Genomic DNA, 15089 nt, shown 5'->3' with positions numbered 1-15089 from the left:
AAACATTTTGTTCCCATGTCGCGTTTCTCGGACAGCTCTGTGCATCCAGTGCACGAGTCCGAGGACGAGCATTTTGAGGAGGACTCTGTGCACGGCTCCGACTACGAAACAGGCAACCAGTTCAACAACGCGGCCAAGTCCGACGAGGAGGAACTGTTCACCACAGGAATACGCAAGCTCGAACATCTGGGACTGATCGATATCGGCAATCTCGCCGCGTGGGGGGTCTCGACGTACAAGCAGGGCTACGGGATCAAAGAGCTGCGCGAGGACTCGCCGTTCAGCTACTGGCAGTCCGACGGCCAGCAGCCGCACTTCATCACTATACACTTTACAAAAAGAGTGACGGTGCAAAGACTCTCCTTCTACTTCAATTACCAGCTGGACGAGTCGTACACGCCGTCGAAAATTCTTGTTTTGGCGGGATCGGGCGAACACGACCTGATGGAGGTGTCTTCCAAAGAGTTCTTCGAGCCCTCTGGCTGGCAACATATATTTTTCAAAGGTGTGCGGAGCGACGACCTGCTCAAATGCTACCTCATAAAAATATGCTTTCTCTCCAACCACCAGAACGGGAAAGACTCGCACGTGCGCTCAATCAAGGTGTTCAGCCCGCTCTCGCAGAACGCCATGCGCTCCGACGTCGACAGCTCGCTCGGCGTCGGCTTCACCAGCATCAAAATGCTCAGCGAAAGCACCATTCGCTGATCTTGCTTATATAATCTCCACACCTAAATTAATATATCTGTGACATTGCTAGGAGAATGGACGATTGCGGAATCCCAGACGGCGAATACGACCTGCGGGTGGGCCAGGCGCTCGGAGACGATGAGCTGCTGCGCTTTTTCGGAATCAGGTGTAAGTATGACTGTTTGCGTTCGTGCTAACTGTAGACACTTTTCGTCCAGACACTCTGGACTCAAGTGGCGGATCGACGCTCTTAAGCCACAACGACGAGTATGTTCTGGAGTCCCCAGCTAAGGACGGTGTGTCCAAGCTGTTTTTTGAAGGCAAGAGGCCGCCCGCTGGCCACGGACACTCGGATCATGTGTTAATCTACAATGAGACGGCAGGCGAGTTCTGTCTCGAAAGGCTGGACCCTGTGGTGAAAATGAGCAAGTCACGGGAGCCCGAGAAGCTGCAGCAGCGGATGAAGACACTGCTGAGCCAGCGTGCCAGTGGTGAGGTAAGAAAAGAGCAAGCTTCTAGAATAAGGAAACCAGCCCCTACGCCACGGTCGCGTCCTCCGTCGGCTCAATCGCTGGTTAGGTCGAGGCAGAGAAAAGAACCATCTACGAGAAACATATCCGTTCGTTTGTCGAAGCCCTCGAAAGCGCAAGGGCCTCTTTCGGAGACCAAACCGCGAGACTCCGAAAACCGCGATCCGCCGAAAACAGCCGTCTCCGAGGAAGACCTCGAATTCGACAGGGAATTTGATGAGGCGCTGGAGGGGCTGGATGACGAGATCAGCGAGGAAGAGTAGCGCCGTTGGGGAGCCTGTCCCACAAGTATGCGGTTTCCGGGCTGTGCTCCCAGAAGGTGTGCTATTTTTTTCTCGTATTAAAAAAAACACCTTTGCAAAATGGCTTCCAACCTGTCGGTGCTGATCTCGCAATTGAACGAGACGCTGTATTCACTGGACTTGACAGATTTGGCGAACCATTGGATCAATTCATCCAGCGAGTACTACAACGTGCAAAAAGCCCGGGGCACGCTATTTCCGATACAGATATCGCTATCGTTGCTACTCGGCCTAGCCCCGATAATTCTGGTTCTGGCGCGCAAGACACGCAAACGGGTTGAGAAACCAAGCAAGTTTGAGATTCCGGTCCCTGACGAGGCCAAGCCCAATTGGAAGGGCAAGAGACTCACGCCTACAGACATATATCAGCCAGACGACCCAGCCCACATCTACTGCTACTGTCCCGCAACGTCTCAATTTCTAGGCAAGTTCCCTGCCCACACGAAACAAGATATAGATGAATCTGTGGAGAAGGCCAAACTTGCTCAATTGAGTTTCTATTCCGACCCAGAGTTTGCCGTGAAACGACGCAAGGTGCTGAGAACCCTGTGCGATTTCATTCTGCGCAACCAGGAGACAATTGCACGGGTCGCGTGCCGGGACTCGGGAAAGACGATGGTTGACGCGTCGATAGGCGAAATCATGGCCAACCTCGAGAAAATCAACTGGATCCTGGCCAACGGAGAACGTGCACTGCAACCGTCTGTCAGACCTGGCAGTTCCAACCTGTTCATGAAGTACAAGAAAGCAGAAGTCCGCTACGAGCCCCTGGGTGTTGTTGGCGCGCTGATCTCGTGGAATTATCCGTTCCATAATATGTTGGGCCCTATAGTTGCTGCCATTTTCACCGGTAATGCCATTGTGGTGAAATGCAGCGAACGAGTCCGCTGGTCGTCCGAGTATTATATTTCTGTGGTCAAGGCGGCACTCAAGGTGTGTGGCGTGGACGAGAACCTGGTCCAGCTCGTCTGTACGTGGGGAAAGGACGGAGATCTGTTTTCTGGCCATCCTGGACTCTCGCATCTCACATTTATTGGTTCCAAGCCAGTGGCCCATAAAGTTGTGGCTAAGGCTGGCGAGGCGCTTACGCCTGTGGTAGTGGAGCTGGGCGGCAAGGACGCGATGGTCATCTGCGAGGATTATTTGAAGAACAAGGGGGTCGATAAAATAGCGTCTATTCTAATGAGAGGAACGTTCCAGAGTGCAGGCCAGAACTGTATCGGCATAGAGCGGGTGATTGTGGCTGGTGAAGAAAAGTACTACGAGAAACTGGTCGAGACGTTGTCGAATAAGGTGGCCAAGATGCGTATTGGCTCAGATATCGACCAGAGCGAGGAGATCGACATGGGAGCCATGATTATGGGCGGAGCTAAGTTTGACGAGCTTGAGCAGTGGATTTCGGAGGCGGTCAGCAGGGGAGCACGGCTGCTGCAGGGAGGGAAGCGCTACGTGCATCCCAACTACCCGCAGGGCCATTTCTTCATGCCGACTCTGATCGTGGACGTTGATCCGGAGTGCAAAATAGCCACAAACGAGGTGTTTGGTCCTGTTTTGACGATTTTGCGAGCTGCATCGGACGACGAGGCTGTGGAGATGGCCAACTCGACGAGCTACGGCCTCGGGTCGTCGGTGTTCAGCACAGATTTCCACCACGCCGAGGAGCTTACAAAACGTCTCAAGGTCGGAAACGTGGCAATCAATGACTTTGCCACGTTCTACCTGTGCCAGCTTCCGTTTGGCGGTGTCAAGGACTCTGGATACGGCAAGTTTGGCGGCGAGGAGGGGCTGCGGGGCCTGTGCAACGAAAAGTCCGTGTGCTATGACCGCACCAGCCTGATCTCCACCGGCATCCCAGGCCCGATTGACTATCCGATTGCCAACGGTAAAAAAGCATGGAGATTTGTTGCGGCCCTGAACCAGGGCGGCTACGACCACAGCTGGTGGCAGAAATGCAAAGCCATCTGGACCTTGGCCACGGGCTGATGTAGAATAGACATACTAGTGAATTTGCAGTCATATATTGTCTATGTGAGAGTTCTAGGTTTTATTTCAGGCTCTTTTCTGCCTCTTTGTACGCGAGTGTGAGTTTTTCTGTGTAGTTCTTGTGTGTTTTCTCAATGTCGTTCAGCAGTTTCTTGAGCGTGTCGGCAGAGCCGCGCACTTTCTTGAGGTCCTTGAGCACCTGTGCACGGATGCTTGCGGAGCCAGCTTTGAAAGTGTTGAAGTTTTCCTTTAGTTCCTTGGCCTGTTTCTCTTTCAGCTCCTTGGTGGTGGAGGGCAGAGCAACCCGCAGAAGCTGCGGGTTCTTTGGGTCTTCTTCAGCATTCAGGTTCAAATTGGCGCCCAAAATGGCACTGATGATCCGTTTGCTGTTCTTCGGGTCAAATACGGTGATGGTGAGAAACTTTCCTTTCAGGGTGGTCTGAGCAATGTCTGTGAACAGAGCGGTCCCGTTTTCGACCCTGACTTTGAGTTTGTTGAAGATCTGGGGGTCTGCCTTGCCCAGTTTGATCTCTGTGATTTTTTTCTTATACTTGTCCAAGACAGACTGGAACTGTGTGTCGACATCTTTCAATATAGCTGACGGGTTTATTTCCTCGACATCGGAGGATTTTTTGCCCTTGCTCTTTAGCACAAACGACGTCCCGCTGAAGGGTCTGCGGAACAGAGGCTGGAAGCGGGGAGTGCTCTTCGCTGCGAATTTCAGTCCCAACATGACTGGTCTTGCTTAATCTAATTTTTCAGCCGATGCAGAAAAGTAACACAGCCCGAGGCTCCCTAAAATAAATTAAAAAAAGGGGAACCTGTGCGATCAGTCACTTCCCACACAATCGTCCTTGTTATATCACATTTGGCTGTTACGATGCGAATCAGTGTATTTGGTATTTGGGAGCTTGGAAAAGTATAAGTAGCTGAAATGCAGGAATTATTTTTCTACCCAGTGTTGCAACTTTTTAGACGCTGAACATCTCGTTTTTCGTTATCCATGTCGCTCATCGATGCGGACACAAATACGTCCAAGCCTGAGTCAAACGAGGGAAAACACCTGAGTGACAACTTGACGCTGGCGTCAGTTAACGACTCGACCTCAGAGGTGGAGAATTATGACTCCAAACCGCTCGCAGCTCTGGACTACATCGATTTGCGGTTCGACTCGTCTTCGTCCATCACCATGAACACTCCGATCCCTGTAGACCTGAATTCGGGTCTTGAAATGGGAAGTGTGGATGGCCCGGAAACGTGTCTTCTAACACCCGTGACTCCCGTGAAAAAGACGTCTTCCTCTACCTTCAAGAGATCCTTCACTAGACAGAAGCAAATAAAGGAGCTAGTGAGCACAGAGGAGGTTTACGTCAAATCTCTGAAAGTGCTGAAAGAGGTGTACGTTAGCTATCTTGGAGCAAGCGAGCCGATTCCGCTGTTCTTCGAGAATTTCGCCAAGGTTGTCGATAGTCTGCTGCAAGAACACACACGATTGCTCAAAGGACTGGTCTCGCTATACCACGAGTGGATCAAAAGCGGAAACTCAGCGGAGACTTCCAGACTGTCCATCCATTCGCCTATGTTTGAAACCCACGTCCCCGGATCTGAAGATCTGTGCTATCTTGAAAAAATCGTCGATTGGATCCACGACAACTGCATCAGCGTCGCCACGTACAGTGCTTACTGCCAGCTTGTTCCAAGAGTCATTGCCTTTGCAGAAGCTAAAAACGTTCATCAGTACAACACAAGCTCAATCGTGATATACAACGATTACATGGTGGAGCACCAGGACGTGGCATCCAGCTATTTTCTCCAGCAGCAACTGGACATCAGGTTCATCTCGCTGGTCCAGATGCCCACGAACAGGATCTCCAGATACAGGCTGATGGTGGACTCACTTTTGCAAAAATCAAAAGGTGACATTGACCCAAGAATGAACGAGAAACTTGAATTGTGTGTAAAGCATATCGCTGATAAATGCGCTCAGATCAACAGCCATGTGGGCAGATACGAAAAAATCGAGAAGGCCAGCCAGCAGCTCAAGAGCATGATGTGCAGTTCCCTCAAACGTATATCTGACGACCCTTACTTCTTCGACAATATGGGAGACATCATTATGGTGGCAGCTTTTGCAACCGTCTGGAGCCACCAAGAAACCATCAAGTACGAATACTTTGGTTCCATACTTTTCGACTCGCATCTTGTTCTTGTTAGACCCTACAAACATCGTCAGCTGGGAGTCAAGATGATTATTCCCGTCTCGTCGATCTTTAATATTCAGGACAGTGATTTGGGGGCCAAAGGACTTCTTTTCACCATTTATCCCCACTGTTTCAAGATCCAGTTTGAGTACAATTTCAAGCAGTTTGAGGTCGTGGCCATCTTACCATCGGAGTCAGAGAAGCAGGTGTGGCTGGAGAAGCTTCGTGGGGCTTCAGCAAAATGGCGCGTCGACATTGGAAGCCAGGACTTTGCCTACTCCTTTTACAAACGAAAATACAGGCTGCACAGAAGTGAACTTGAGAAGTTCAGGTTCAGAAGTTTCATTCCTGATGACATCACATCATTCAGGGAGAAAAGCCACGGCCAGCTTTTTGCCCTTGAAGCGAGCGTTCGCCAATTCTCCATCAATCACTACACTCTGTACCCGGACGATTCTCTGCGCAGAGACCGCTTGTCCGGCCACAATGTCGTGGTCACAGTCAAGCAAGAGGACAGAGTCAGAGTGGAAAAGAGTTTGGGCGATCTGTGGGCGTCTGAGATCCCAAAAACTACCGTCCCACTCACACGCAGCATCTCCGACTTCAGTTTGCGCAAAAAACTGTCCATCTCAAGTATTTCCTCTCTCAGCAACCAAAATTCTCAGTCCTCGTGTCCGCGTTCAACTTCGCTCATGAGAGGAGGCCGGGGCAGCACGAGGCTTTCCACTTCCTCGTCCATGCGCAACTTGGCACACACTTTAGGCAACATGAGATCTACAGACGAAAAGGACGAAGCCGTCTCCGCGGATACAGAAACTTATGCCGACCACACGATTTCGGGGTCTGGCTCGATCAGAAAAAGTTTCAGCTTTAAAAAACTAATCAAATCATTAAGTGTGCATTCGAATATGTCCGAACTCGAGGATACAAATTAACGTTAATTTAATTTATTTGTACTATTGAATTGTAGGAAATGCCATGATCTATCTTGCGTTGAAGCCATTGGAGTCATTCGTGGACGACCATTTCTTGTGGTCCACGCCGGTGCTGTTCAAAATCTCTCCTTTTTGCAAGATTATTGGCAGCACGTCCTCTGCATGCTTGACCTCGCCGAATTCCACGCTAAGATCTGCCTGCGATGCTTTCTCTAGTTTTCCGGTGGATCCTTGGCCCATCTGGTTGGTGTAAATGTCGAAATTGGACACCACATCAGTCAATGGTATGGAGTGATCGTTCTTATGAGCATATTTCTCGTAAGCGTCCTTGTCGTCAATGAAAACGACAAAGTCCTTGCTATTTCCTTTGTAGAACAGCTTGTATGGTCCAGTCATGGTTGGTCACAAACCGAAGCAGGAGATGAGATATTTATACTTTTCAAGTTTGCTTGCTGTCTGCGAAGTAAATCTGGGGTCAGCGCAATGACATCATGCGGCTCATCTAATATTACATAATATACATTTAATCGAAATAGAAGCCTCCAGCAATAAACCGAATCATGTACTCGTCAATGTGACCAATACCGTCGTCTTCTTCCTCCTCTTCGTCCTCCTTGGACTCAATACGCTTGACAAAGTCGTCCGGCTCGGCAGAGTTTTGTCGCGTTTGGCCAACCACGCTCGGACTTTTGGTGCTTGCTAGAACATTCTGGTCCTCGGTAAAATCGTTATTATCCAGATTCACTTCCTTCATCGCCACCTCTGCAGCCTGCGCGTCTTCCGCGTCCTCGGCCTGTTCCAAAACTTTTGCCAGCTCGTTCTCCGACTTCCCTTGGTCGTTGGTAATCAGCGGCTTTTCACCGCCCGGAGAATCCTCGGAGCCTTCTCCAAAAAGATCCTTCACCGTGATCTTGCTGAAGTAATCAGTTGTGAAGTCTCCTTCCTGAATGACAACGTTGTCCAACTGACGCTTCTGGTTTGCTTTCTTCAGGATGTTAGACTCAATCGTGTACTCGGAAACAAACCGGTAGATGTGCACATCTCTCGTTTGTCCAATTCTGTGACACCGGTCCTGGCACTGTTTGTCCATGGCAGGGTTCCAGTCCGAGTCGTAGAAAATGACGGTGTCTGCTCCAGTAAGATTGATTCCCAGACCTCCAGATCTCGTACTCAGAATGAAACATTTGATTTTCGGGTCCTTGTTGAAACGTTCTGTCAGCAGTTGCCTGTCTTCGATCTTAGTCGCACCGTCCAGTCTCATGTACTTGTAGCCGTTGTAGTTCATGAATTTCTCCAATATGTCCAGCACCTTTGTCATCTGCGTGAAAATTAGCACCCGGTGTCCTTTTGGAATCAGCTCCTGCAATAGACTAGCCAATTTTTGCAACTTACCACAGTCGTACTGAAGCAAAGACTTGTCCGGGAACGTGATGGACAGCTTGATTTGTGCTTGGTGGAATGGATTGTCAAGTTTCAACTGTCTTATTTCATTTTGGACAGGCTCTGGGACCTCCAGGTCGAGTGTGTTCTGCGTGACGACTTTGGGCGTGACAAAAGCGTATTTCTCAATTGTGTCACTCATGGTCTCGGCGCGCGTACTCACAGACTGAACAAGCTTCAGCTCCTCCAGCTGGTTGAAATTTTCCTTTGAATATCTCTCCAGCTTCACCAAATCAAGAAGATTGGAGGAGTAGATTGGATTTTTTTCGCAGTTGAAGTTGTTCACGTAAAGTCTCTGTTTGAACAGGTCAACCAATTCTGCCTGCTCCTTGTATTTTAGGTGCTCGTAGTACTGGGTCAGGCTTTCGAAGTTGGGCTCAATTGGTTTCAAGTCGGCCTCCAGTTTCTGGATTTCCTCGGCAAATTGCCGCGAGGCAGACACTTTTCTCAGGCTCTCAACATTGAAAGAGTTCCACGTGAAATCCTCTGCTGGAGTGAGGTTGAGAAAATTAAGATCAACACTTGGCTTTTGCGACCTTCGCAGATGCTTACGAATAATCAGGTCGTTCAAATCGAAATTGCTGGCCACATTTTTCTCCATCGCCAAACTGGTCAAAATCGGTCTCACCTCAAACAGATCCGGATGGTTGCAAACTTTTCGCAACTGCATCAGACAGTTGATGATGCTCAAGAAGTTTCCACTTGCCAGAGTCTCTCTCGTTTGGGCACGACTCATAAAGTCGTCATAGAGCAGTCTTTGTCTTTTGGACAAGCGACAGTATATAATGTGCTCATATTTGGCAGGCATCTGTTTTTCAACGTCCTGCTTCAATCTTCTTAGAAGATATGGACGCAGAACCTGGTGCAACTTGTTGACTGTCTCCTTTGTCTCATCGTCTTCCTGTCCACCACCATAACCTCCTCCTTGAATGATCTTGTCCACCGGGCGTCCAAACCACTGCTGGAAATCCATCAAGTTGGCAAATCCGTCTGGCATCATCTGGTCGGCCTTTGAAGAAGGCATCAAAAAGTACAGCAGAGACCACAACTCCATGATGTTGTTCTGTAAAGGTGTACCCGTCAGCAGTAACCGGTTTTCAGTGTTGAAGTTCAATAGGGCCTTCCATCTTTGAGAACGGAAATTTTTGATGTTATGTGCTTCATCAAGAATCATATACCGCCATTTTTTTCTTCTGAAAACAGAATGATCTTGAACAACCAGTTGATACGACGTGATGCACACGTGGAAAGTATCTGGTGTATTCCAGCCCTTCCTCTTCTCCTTTCTTTGCTGGGGATTGCCGTAGTACGTCAACACCTTGAAGCCGGGCGCAAACCGTTTGAACTCCATCTCCCAATTGAGCATCACCGACGTGGGAACTACAATCAGATGTGGTCCCCAAATATTCTTTTCGCACGCCAGATATGATATTAGCGAAATCGTCTGAATAGTCTTGCCCAGACCCATCTCATCAGCGAGAATACCGTTGGTTCCTGTGTTGTATAAAGAGGCCAGCCAGTTCAAACCCTGTTTTTGGTACTCTCTCAGTGTTCCGCGCAGAAGAATAGGCACAGGAACGTCCGGGATCGCCGGATTGTCTCCGTCCACCTCCATCTCGTCCGACGAAGGAGGTGTGATCGCCTCTCCTGGCTCGTCTTTGGTATTATTGTTGAACAAAGATGCCAATCCTGGTTGCGACTCATCCGACGAAACTTCTGCCTCCGAAGACTCAGTCTCTGATGAGTCCGACATAGAGTCGTCGCTGTCTTCGCTTTCGTCCAGGAGCGGATTGTTTGACTCCTCCATCAACTTTTTTTTCTGCTCATCGGTAAGCTGGTCAACGACACTGATCTTCTTGTGTTCTCCATTAGATTCAACTCCATATAATGAGGCCAGAGTATCCGGCTCCTCTGCTTCAGAATCATCGTCGGAATCTGGTTCTGCAGACAATTTGTCCAGATTTTTGTACTTCTCACGCAGCTCCTCAACGGTGAGTTTGCTGTCATCTTTGACCTGGCCATTTCCTTCGTCCTCGTTGTCCTCGCTGCTGCTCGAGCTCATGTTTTCGTCGTCATCCGAATCTGGCTCATCGTCGCTGTCTGCCTCAGACTGCTCAGAAACAACACTTTGCTGTCTTGACGTGGGAGTCACGCTTCTTTTCCCAACCTGGGCACCCAACATCTTGGTGCTCTGGTCCAGAATCTTGGAAAGCTGCTCTTTGCTTTTCACTGCGCGTTCTCGCTCTTTCTCCCGCTCCTCGAGAATTTTGTACGCCTTCACGGCCACCAGCCATTTTTTCTTCACCTCCTTGGCTGTGTCTCTGGCCAGTTTGGCTATCTTCTTTTCAAACTCGCGCTCTTTCCTTTCTTGCTCCTGGGAAAGCTTTTTGAAGTGCGACTCAATCATTCCTGCAATTCGACGACATCTCGAGATCCTCGAAGCTCGCAAATCATGAATCAGCTTCGACGACCTCATACCTTGTGCGAGCAGATGATCATAGTGTGTGAGCTCGTTCCTCGACCTGAAAGGCTCGGTGGGTGGCTTGTAATGATTCAGGCTGTACTGCGCATTTTTCTTTATCATGGTTGGCTCTCGAAACCCCTGGGGAACAGCCCTGAAGACGTTTTCGTTGAAATCAAGCGTCAAAAGCTTCGAGTCAAGACCCTCGCGGATCTTGTTGATCAGCTCGTACTGCGCGTTCAAGTACTCCTGGTACTCTTCGTTCGATAGATCTCGAGTAGGCTCTTCAATTGTAGATCGGTAGGAGCTCAGAAACTCGTCTAAACTTCCAAACTTGGGCGAGGTGACATGCGAAGGGTGTGTCACCAACTGCGGCCTGACGTTCACCTTGAAACGCAGCTTTTTAATATTTGTGGGCGTCACAGGCGGAATAGAGACCTCGGAACTGTCGCTTTCAAAGGCTAAATCGTCCACCTCAGGCTCAAATTCGGACTTTATCGAAACATCCTTTGATTTTATCGCTGCGGGTTTCTTCGCTTCCACCAACTCTGCAGGCTGGGCCGATTCGCTGCGATCCCGCTCTATAATCTTCTCGATCTCCAATTTCAATGGATCGCTGTTTTCTGTGAGTCTGCGGCTCCTTCTGCCCAATTTCGCCTCATCGATCTTGGGCCATAGAGAGAATTCTTTTTTGTACTGTTCATATGTGTCGGGTTGTTTTGGGTCGCCAGGTTTAAAATATACAAGCGAGGTAAAATTTTCGAGATGGTATAGCTCCTGTACAAGTGATTCGTTGTGGACCACCAGCTTGGCCATGTTTGACTTTGCAATTTGCCTTTGTTCTTCTATAGAGAGAGATGGGTCTATGCTGGGCAAATTAAATTCCGTTGTCCCTGATTTCAGGCAGGGCGGCACTGTGAAGCCAGATGCGTTGATGGCTGAGGGCGCTCGTGAATTGCGAGGTCTCGAAAGCGAGTAATTGGGCACCTCTTTCACTCTCGTGCTCCTTCGTTTTCCAGCGCCGTCCTCCAATTGTCTGTCAATAGACTCGGATCTCCGCTTGCTGGGGGTTTGCGAATGACTACCGCTAGGCGCTAAGCCATTCTCAGTCGGTAGCATTTTAGTCCAGGACAGGTATATATATTAGAGTTGTACTTTTTTTTTAATGTTTGGCAAATATTTCAAAAAAATAAAGATTCTGCCATTCCCCAGTCGGGCTGTCTACAGTTTTTTTTGTAAATGTGGAGTAAAATATCATTTCCTTAAACATGTTTAGTAGATTGGCCGTTCGGGCCAACAGAGTCCCAAGAATAGTCCATATTAGATACAGCTCCGAATTGCCCAAATTTTTGCCAAAACTGTCAGATTTTCCTGACTATAAGGTCCCCAAGGACTACGTGATGCCGCAGAAAAGAGATCCCTATCAGGTTTACGACGACCAGCAAAACAGACGAAATTTCGACACTCCCGTCCACCCATTTGAGGATAATCTCGACATGTGGTCGCCAGATTTTATCAATCCAGTCAGTGACTCTACCGCTATTGCCAATTTCCTTGGGTGGTTTGCAGGGCTAGGATCTTTCGCAACTGCTATCTGGTTCTTTGATCTATGGCCAGAACGGCCCGCTACTCCACGATCTTACCCGCATGGCGGTCTCTACAAAGATTTGGGGGGCAAAGAGGGAGAGGAGGAATTGTACAGGGCGCGGATCGACCGGGTTGAATGAAATAGCTACCATCATATTTATTTTTTTATTATTTATTGGAATACAAATTATTTATTTATTGACCATCTCATATCTCACTGTTAACTTTCTAATTTCCCCCACATGAGCCAAATGCATAACAGTTTAAGAAAATGAACAGGAAGCAAATGAAAGCACAAAAATGCGTTGACGAATGTATGCTAAGTAACAAAACGAAAAAAAGGCCGTCTCCTCTCAATTAAGTTTGAAAAGACCAGAACCTATGTCTAGCTGTTCCAAGTTGTTGAGTCTAGAAGCGAGAAAGTACTCGTTCATGCGGAGTTCATCCGAGGCAAAGCTGTTTGTCAAAGAGGTCCCCGACGAGTTGAGTGGACTGAAAGGAATGGGTTCGCGTGAGAGTCTGTCGATGTTCAGAAGGGAGCCACTATATGATCCGCCATTGGTAGCAGAAGTACCAGCATTGTCAATCAGCAGATCGTTGAGCAGGCTGTATTGAGTACCAGTGAGTCCCAATGTATTGGACATGTTGTACAGATTGGCTTGTTGAAACTGTTGCGTCTGCAACGGTTGCACTGCTTGCTGCGGTGGTTGCTGCTGCATGGCCAGCTGCTTAGCAAACCAGTTCCTCTGAGCAGCACGGGCTCCCCAGCTGACTCTGATCCGACAGCCGCCACCGATATCGTAGCCCTGCATCTCACTGATGGCCATTTCTGCGCTAGCACGGTGGAAAAACTGGACGAATCCACAATTTTTGCCCGGAGGAATTTTCACGTAGCTGATGTCGCCGTACCTGGAAAAGAGAGTTCGTAGTTGCATCTCTGAAATTGGAACATTCAGTCCGCCGATAAAAACGGTGGTGTTGTTGGGGTCATTGTAGTATTGAAGAGGAGCCGACTGGGGCAAACTAGGGACGTTAACCTTCAGCTGACCGGGACCATCCTGAGATGGCATAGCAGATGCGAAAGAGCTGTTGGCAGCTGCGTTCGTCTGGGACTTGGAGGCGGTGGAAACTCTGATAGGTCTTCCGAGCAAAACGTAGCCTTGCATCTCTATCAATGCTCTTTTTTGGTCTGTCTCGTTCAAGAACTTGACAAAACCATAACCTTTCAGATGACCAGTAGCAGGGTCAACCATGACCTTGGCACCCGAACACGAGGGATATCTCGCTTGGAAGGCTTGCAAAAGAGTCTGTTCAGTCACGGTCTGAGGCAGATCGCCAACGAAAATGGAATACTCGGACTGACCCTTAGGCTGGAAAGCAGTGATATTGGCACCAGAAGAGTTGGCCGAAGACCAATTTAGTCTGAAGAACCGGACGTTGTTTGTTCCTGGGATGGGCTTACCGTTGAATAGCTCGAGCACCTTGTAGCAATCCTCAAAATTATGGAATCGAATGAAGCAATAGCCTGCGTTTGCCAATTCGAGGTTCATGCTCTGCTTGTCTCTAATGAGCTTCACAGAGTGCACTAAGATCCCCAGCGGGGCAAGAACACTGGACCAAATCTGTTTGATGGTGGTCTCGTCCCACCTTTGGTCGAGATCACCCATCCAGAGTTGAGGAGTCTGTGCGTTGTGCTGGCCATTCGATTGCCCGTTCAGCTGGCTGGATTGCGTATACTGCGATGCAGGAGGCGGTGCTGGAGACTTGCCTGGGTAGTATGAATGATGTTGATTATAGGCGGAATTATACATGTTGGATCAAGAGCGATGGTAACATATCAAGCAAGCGAAAACTGGCAAATCTTCCAACAAATAAATATGATTGATGCAGTGGTTTGTTCTATGCCAATCGTGACCGTGACTTTGTGCTTTAGCGTAGTTATTCAAGAGGATTAGGTGTATGCCAAATCGACAAGGTAGAACGATGACTGGGCCGGATCAACTGATTATTGGTCTAAAATCTTTTTGCACTTCTTAACAAAAATTCGGGCTTCTTAAAAAAAAAATTCTTACCGTGCCGCGCTATCCTCGATCTTCGGATCGAATCTTCTCCCCCCACGAAAATTTTGCATTTTGCAGGGCAATACGGGATTTTTTTTCATCACTTCACTCATTGGCCCAAAATAGCATGGTAGCATTTCTCCAGCCACTCCTTGTGAGAACGCTTGTTGATCCAATCCGTCTCCAAACACCCTAATACGTCCAGCCTTTGCAGTACTTTGGCACGTAAACACCCTTTGACGAACTGCTTTGCTTCGAGAGAGATCTTGCTCCATTCTCTGATCTCCAGCAGCAGGTCTCCCTTCCGGACCTTGAGGGTGGTTTTTTCAACGCAAGGCGAGTAGAATGGAGACACACCGGTAAGCAGAATGTACGTGATCACTCCTAAAGACCAAATGTCTACCTTGTTGGTGTACCCCTTGGTGCTCCGTGGCTGCGTCAGGTCGATCTCTGGCGCTGCATATTCCGGAGTCCCTACCATTGTAAACATTCTTCTGGCCGAGCGTTTGGTTCTTTGCGCGTCAAGCCGCCTGGCAGCCCCGAAATCAGCCAGAACAACGTATGGATACCGAACAGGGGCCCCTTTTATTAATATGTTGTCAAGCTTCAGGTCTCGGTGAACGATCTCGCGAGAGTGCAGATACTCCAATGCTTTGAGCACCTGGTACACAATCAGTAGTGCCTGTGTCTCTGAGACTGGTCGAAGCACGTCGTTGCCTTGTGCCATGTACGAAAATAGGTCTCCTCCAATAGCCAGGTCCTCGTATATTCGAAGACCATTGTTGGTCGCCATATATTCGTGTACTTTGATGATGTTTGGATGGTCGATCTGTGTCAGTATCTGGTTTTCATTAGAGAGTGTTGAGCAACTGAGGACCTTCACTGCGTAGAATGCAGAAC

General features: G+C 48.8%; 10 protein-coding genes across 10 annotated transcripts; 5 read left to right on the top strand and 5 right to left on the bottom strand.

The window, feature by feature from the left end:
- Positions 1-15: 15 nt before the first annotated feature.
- On the top strand, positions 16-708 carry KL928_003122 (uncharacterized protein; the record flags this gene model as incomplete). The annotated part of the gene is made up of 1 exon (XM_043203675.1): positions 16-708. The coding sequence occupies one exon, from the start codon at positions 16-18 to the stop codon at positions 706-708; it is 693 nt and encodes a 230-aa protein (XP_043059375.1).
- Positions 709-764: 56 nt separating this feature from the next.
- KL928_003121 (uncharacterized protein) lies at positions 765-1483 on the top strand (the record flags this gene model as incomplete). Its single annotated transcript, XM_043203674.1, has 2 exons — positions 765-862; positions 946-1483. 2 exons carry the CDS (start codon positions 765-767, stop codon positions 1481-1483), a joined length of 636 nt encoding a protein of 211 aa, XP_043059374.1.
- Positions 1484-1582: 99 nt separating this feature from the next.
- KL928_003120 (uncharacterized protein) lies at positions 1583-3505 on the top strand (the record flags this gene model as incomplete). Its single annotated transcript, XM_043203673.1, has 1 exon — positions 1583-3505. One exon carries the CDS (start codon positions 1583-1585, stop codon positions 3503-3505), a length of 1923 nt encoding a protein of 640 aa, XP_043059373.1.
- Positions 3506-3566: 61 nt separating this feature from the next.
- On the bottom strand, positions 3567-4238 carry KL928_003119 (uncharacterized protein; the record flags this gene model as incomplete). Its single annotated transcript, XM_043203671.1, has 1 exon — positions 3567-4238. One exon carries the CDS (start codon positions 4236-4238, stop codon positions 3567-3569), a length of 672 nt encoding a protein of 223 aa, XP_043059372.1.
- A 270-nt stretch (positions 4239-4508) lies between these two features.
- On the top strand, positions 4509-6641 carry KL928_003118 (uncharacterized protein; the record flags this gene model as incomplete). Its single annotated transcript, XM_043203670.1, has 1 exon — positions 4509-6641. One exon carries the CDS (start codon positions 4509-4511, stop codon positions 6639-6641), a length of 2133 nt encoding a protein of 710 aa, XP_043059371.1.
- Positions 6642-6689: 48 nt separating this feature from the next.
- Positions 6690-7037, bottom strand: KL928_003117 (uncharacterized protein; the record flags this gene model as incomplete). Its single annotated transcript, XM_043203669.1, has 1 exon — positions 6690-7037. The coding sequence occupies one exon, from the start codon at positions 7035-7037 to the stop codon at positions 6690-6692; it is 348 nt and encodes a 115-aa protein (XP_043059370.1).
- Positions 7038-7164: 127 nt separating this feature from the next.
- On the bottom strand, positions 7165-11661 carry KL928_003116 (uncharacterized protein; the record flags this gene model as incomplete). Its single annotated transcript, XM_043203668.1, has 1 exon — positions 7165-11661. The coding sequence occupies one exon, from the start codon at positions 11659-11661 to the stop codon at positions 7165-7167; it is 4497 nt and encodes a 1498-aa protein (XP_043059369.1).
- A 149-nt stretch (positions 11662-11810) lies between these two features.
- KL928_003115 (uncharacterized protein) lies at positions 11811-12269 on the top strand (the record flags this gene model as incomplete). Its single annotated transcript, XM_043203667.1, has 1 exon — positions 11811-12269. One exon carries the CDS (start codon positions 11811-11813, stop codon positions 12267-12269), a length of 459 nt encoding a protein of 152 aa, XP_043059368.1.
- Positions 12270-12482: 213 nt separating this feature from the next.
- KL928_003114 (uncharacterized protein) lies at positions 12483-13940 on the bottom strand (the record flags this gene model as incomplete). Its single annotated transcript, XM_043203666.1, has 1 exon — positions 12483-13940. One exon carries the CDS (start codon positions 13938-13940, stop codon positions 12483-12485), a length of 1458 nt encoding a protein of 485 aa, XP_043059367.1.
- Positions 13941-14298: 358 nt separating this feature from the next.
- Positions 14299-14982, bottom strand: KL928_003113 (uncharacterized protein; the record flags this gene model as incomplete). The annotated part of the gene is made up of 1 exon (XM_043203665.1): positions 14299-14982. The coding sequence occupies one exon, from the start codon at positions 14980-14982 to the stop codon at positions 14299-14301; it is 684 nt and encodes a 227-aa protein (XP_043059366.1).
- Between the last annotated feature and the right edge of the window lie 107 nt (positions 14983-15089).

The sequence above is a fragment of the Ogataea angusta genome (genome assembly GCF_019207475.1).
Source record: "Ogataea angusta isolate 61-244 chromosome Unknown 61-244_NODE_6_length_652341_cov_89.526226, whole genome shotgun sequence".
Lineage (NCBI taxonomy): Eukaryota > Fungi > Ascomycota > Pichiomycetes > Pichiales > Pichiaceae > Ogataea > Ogataea angusta.
This window is presented reverse-complemented; position numbering and strand designations above follow the sequence as displayed.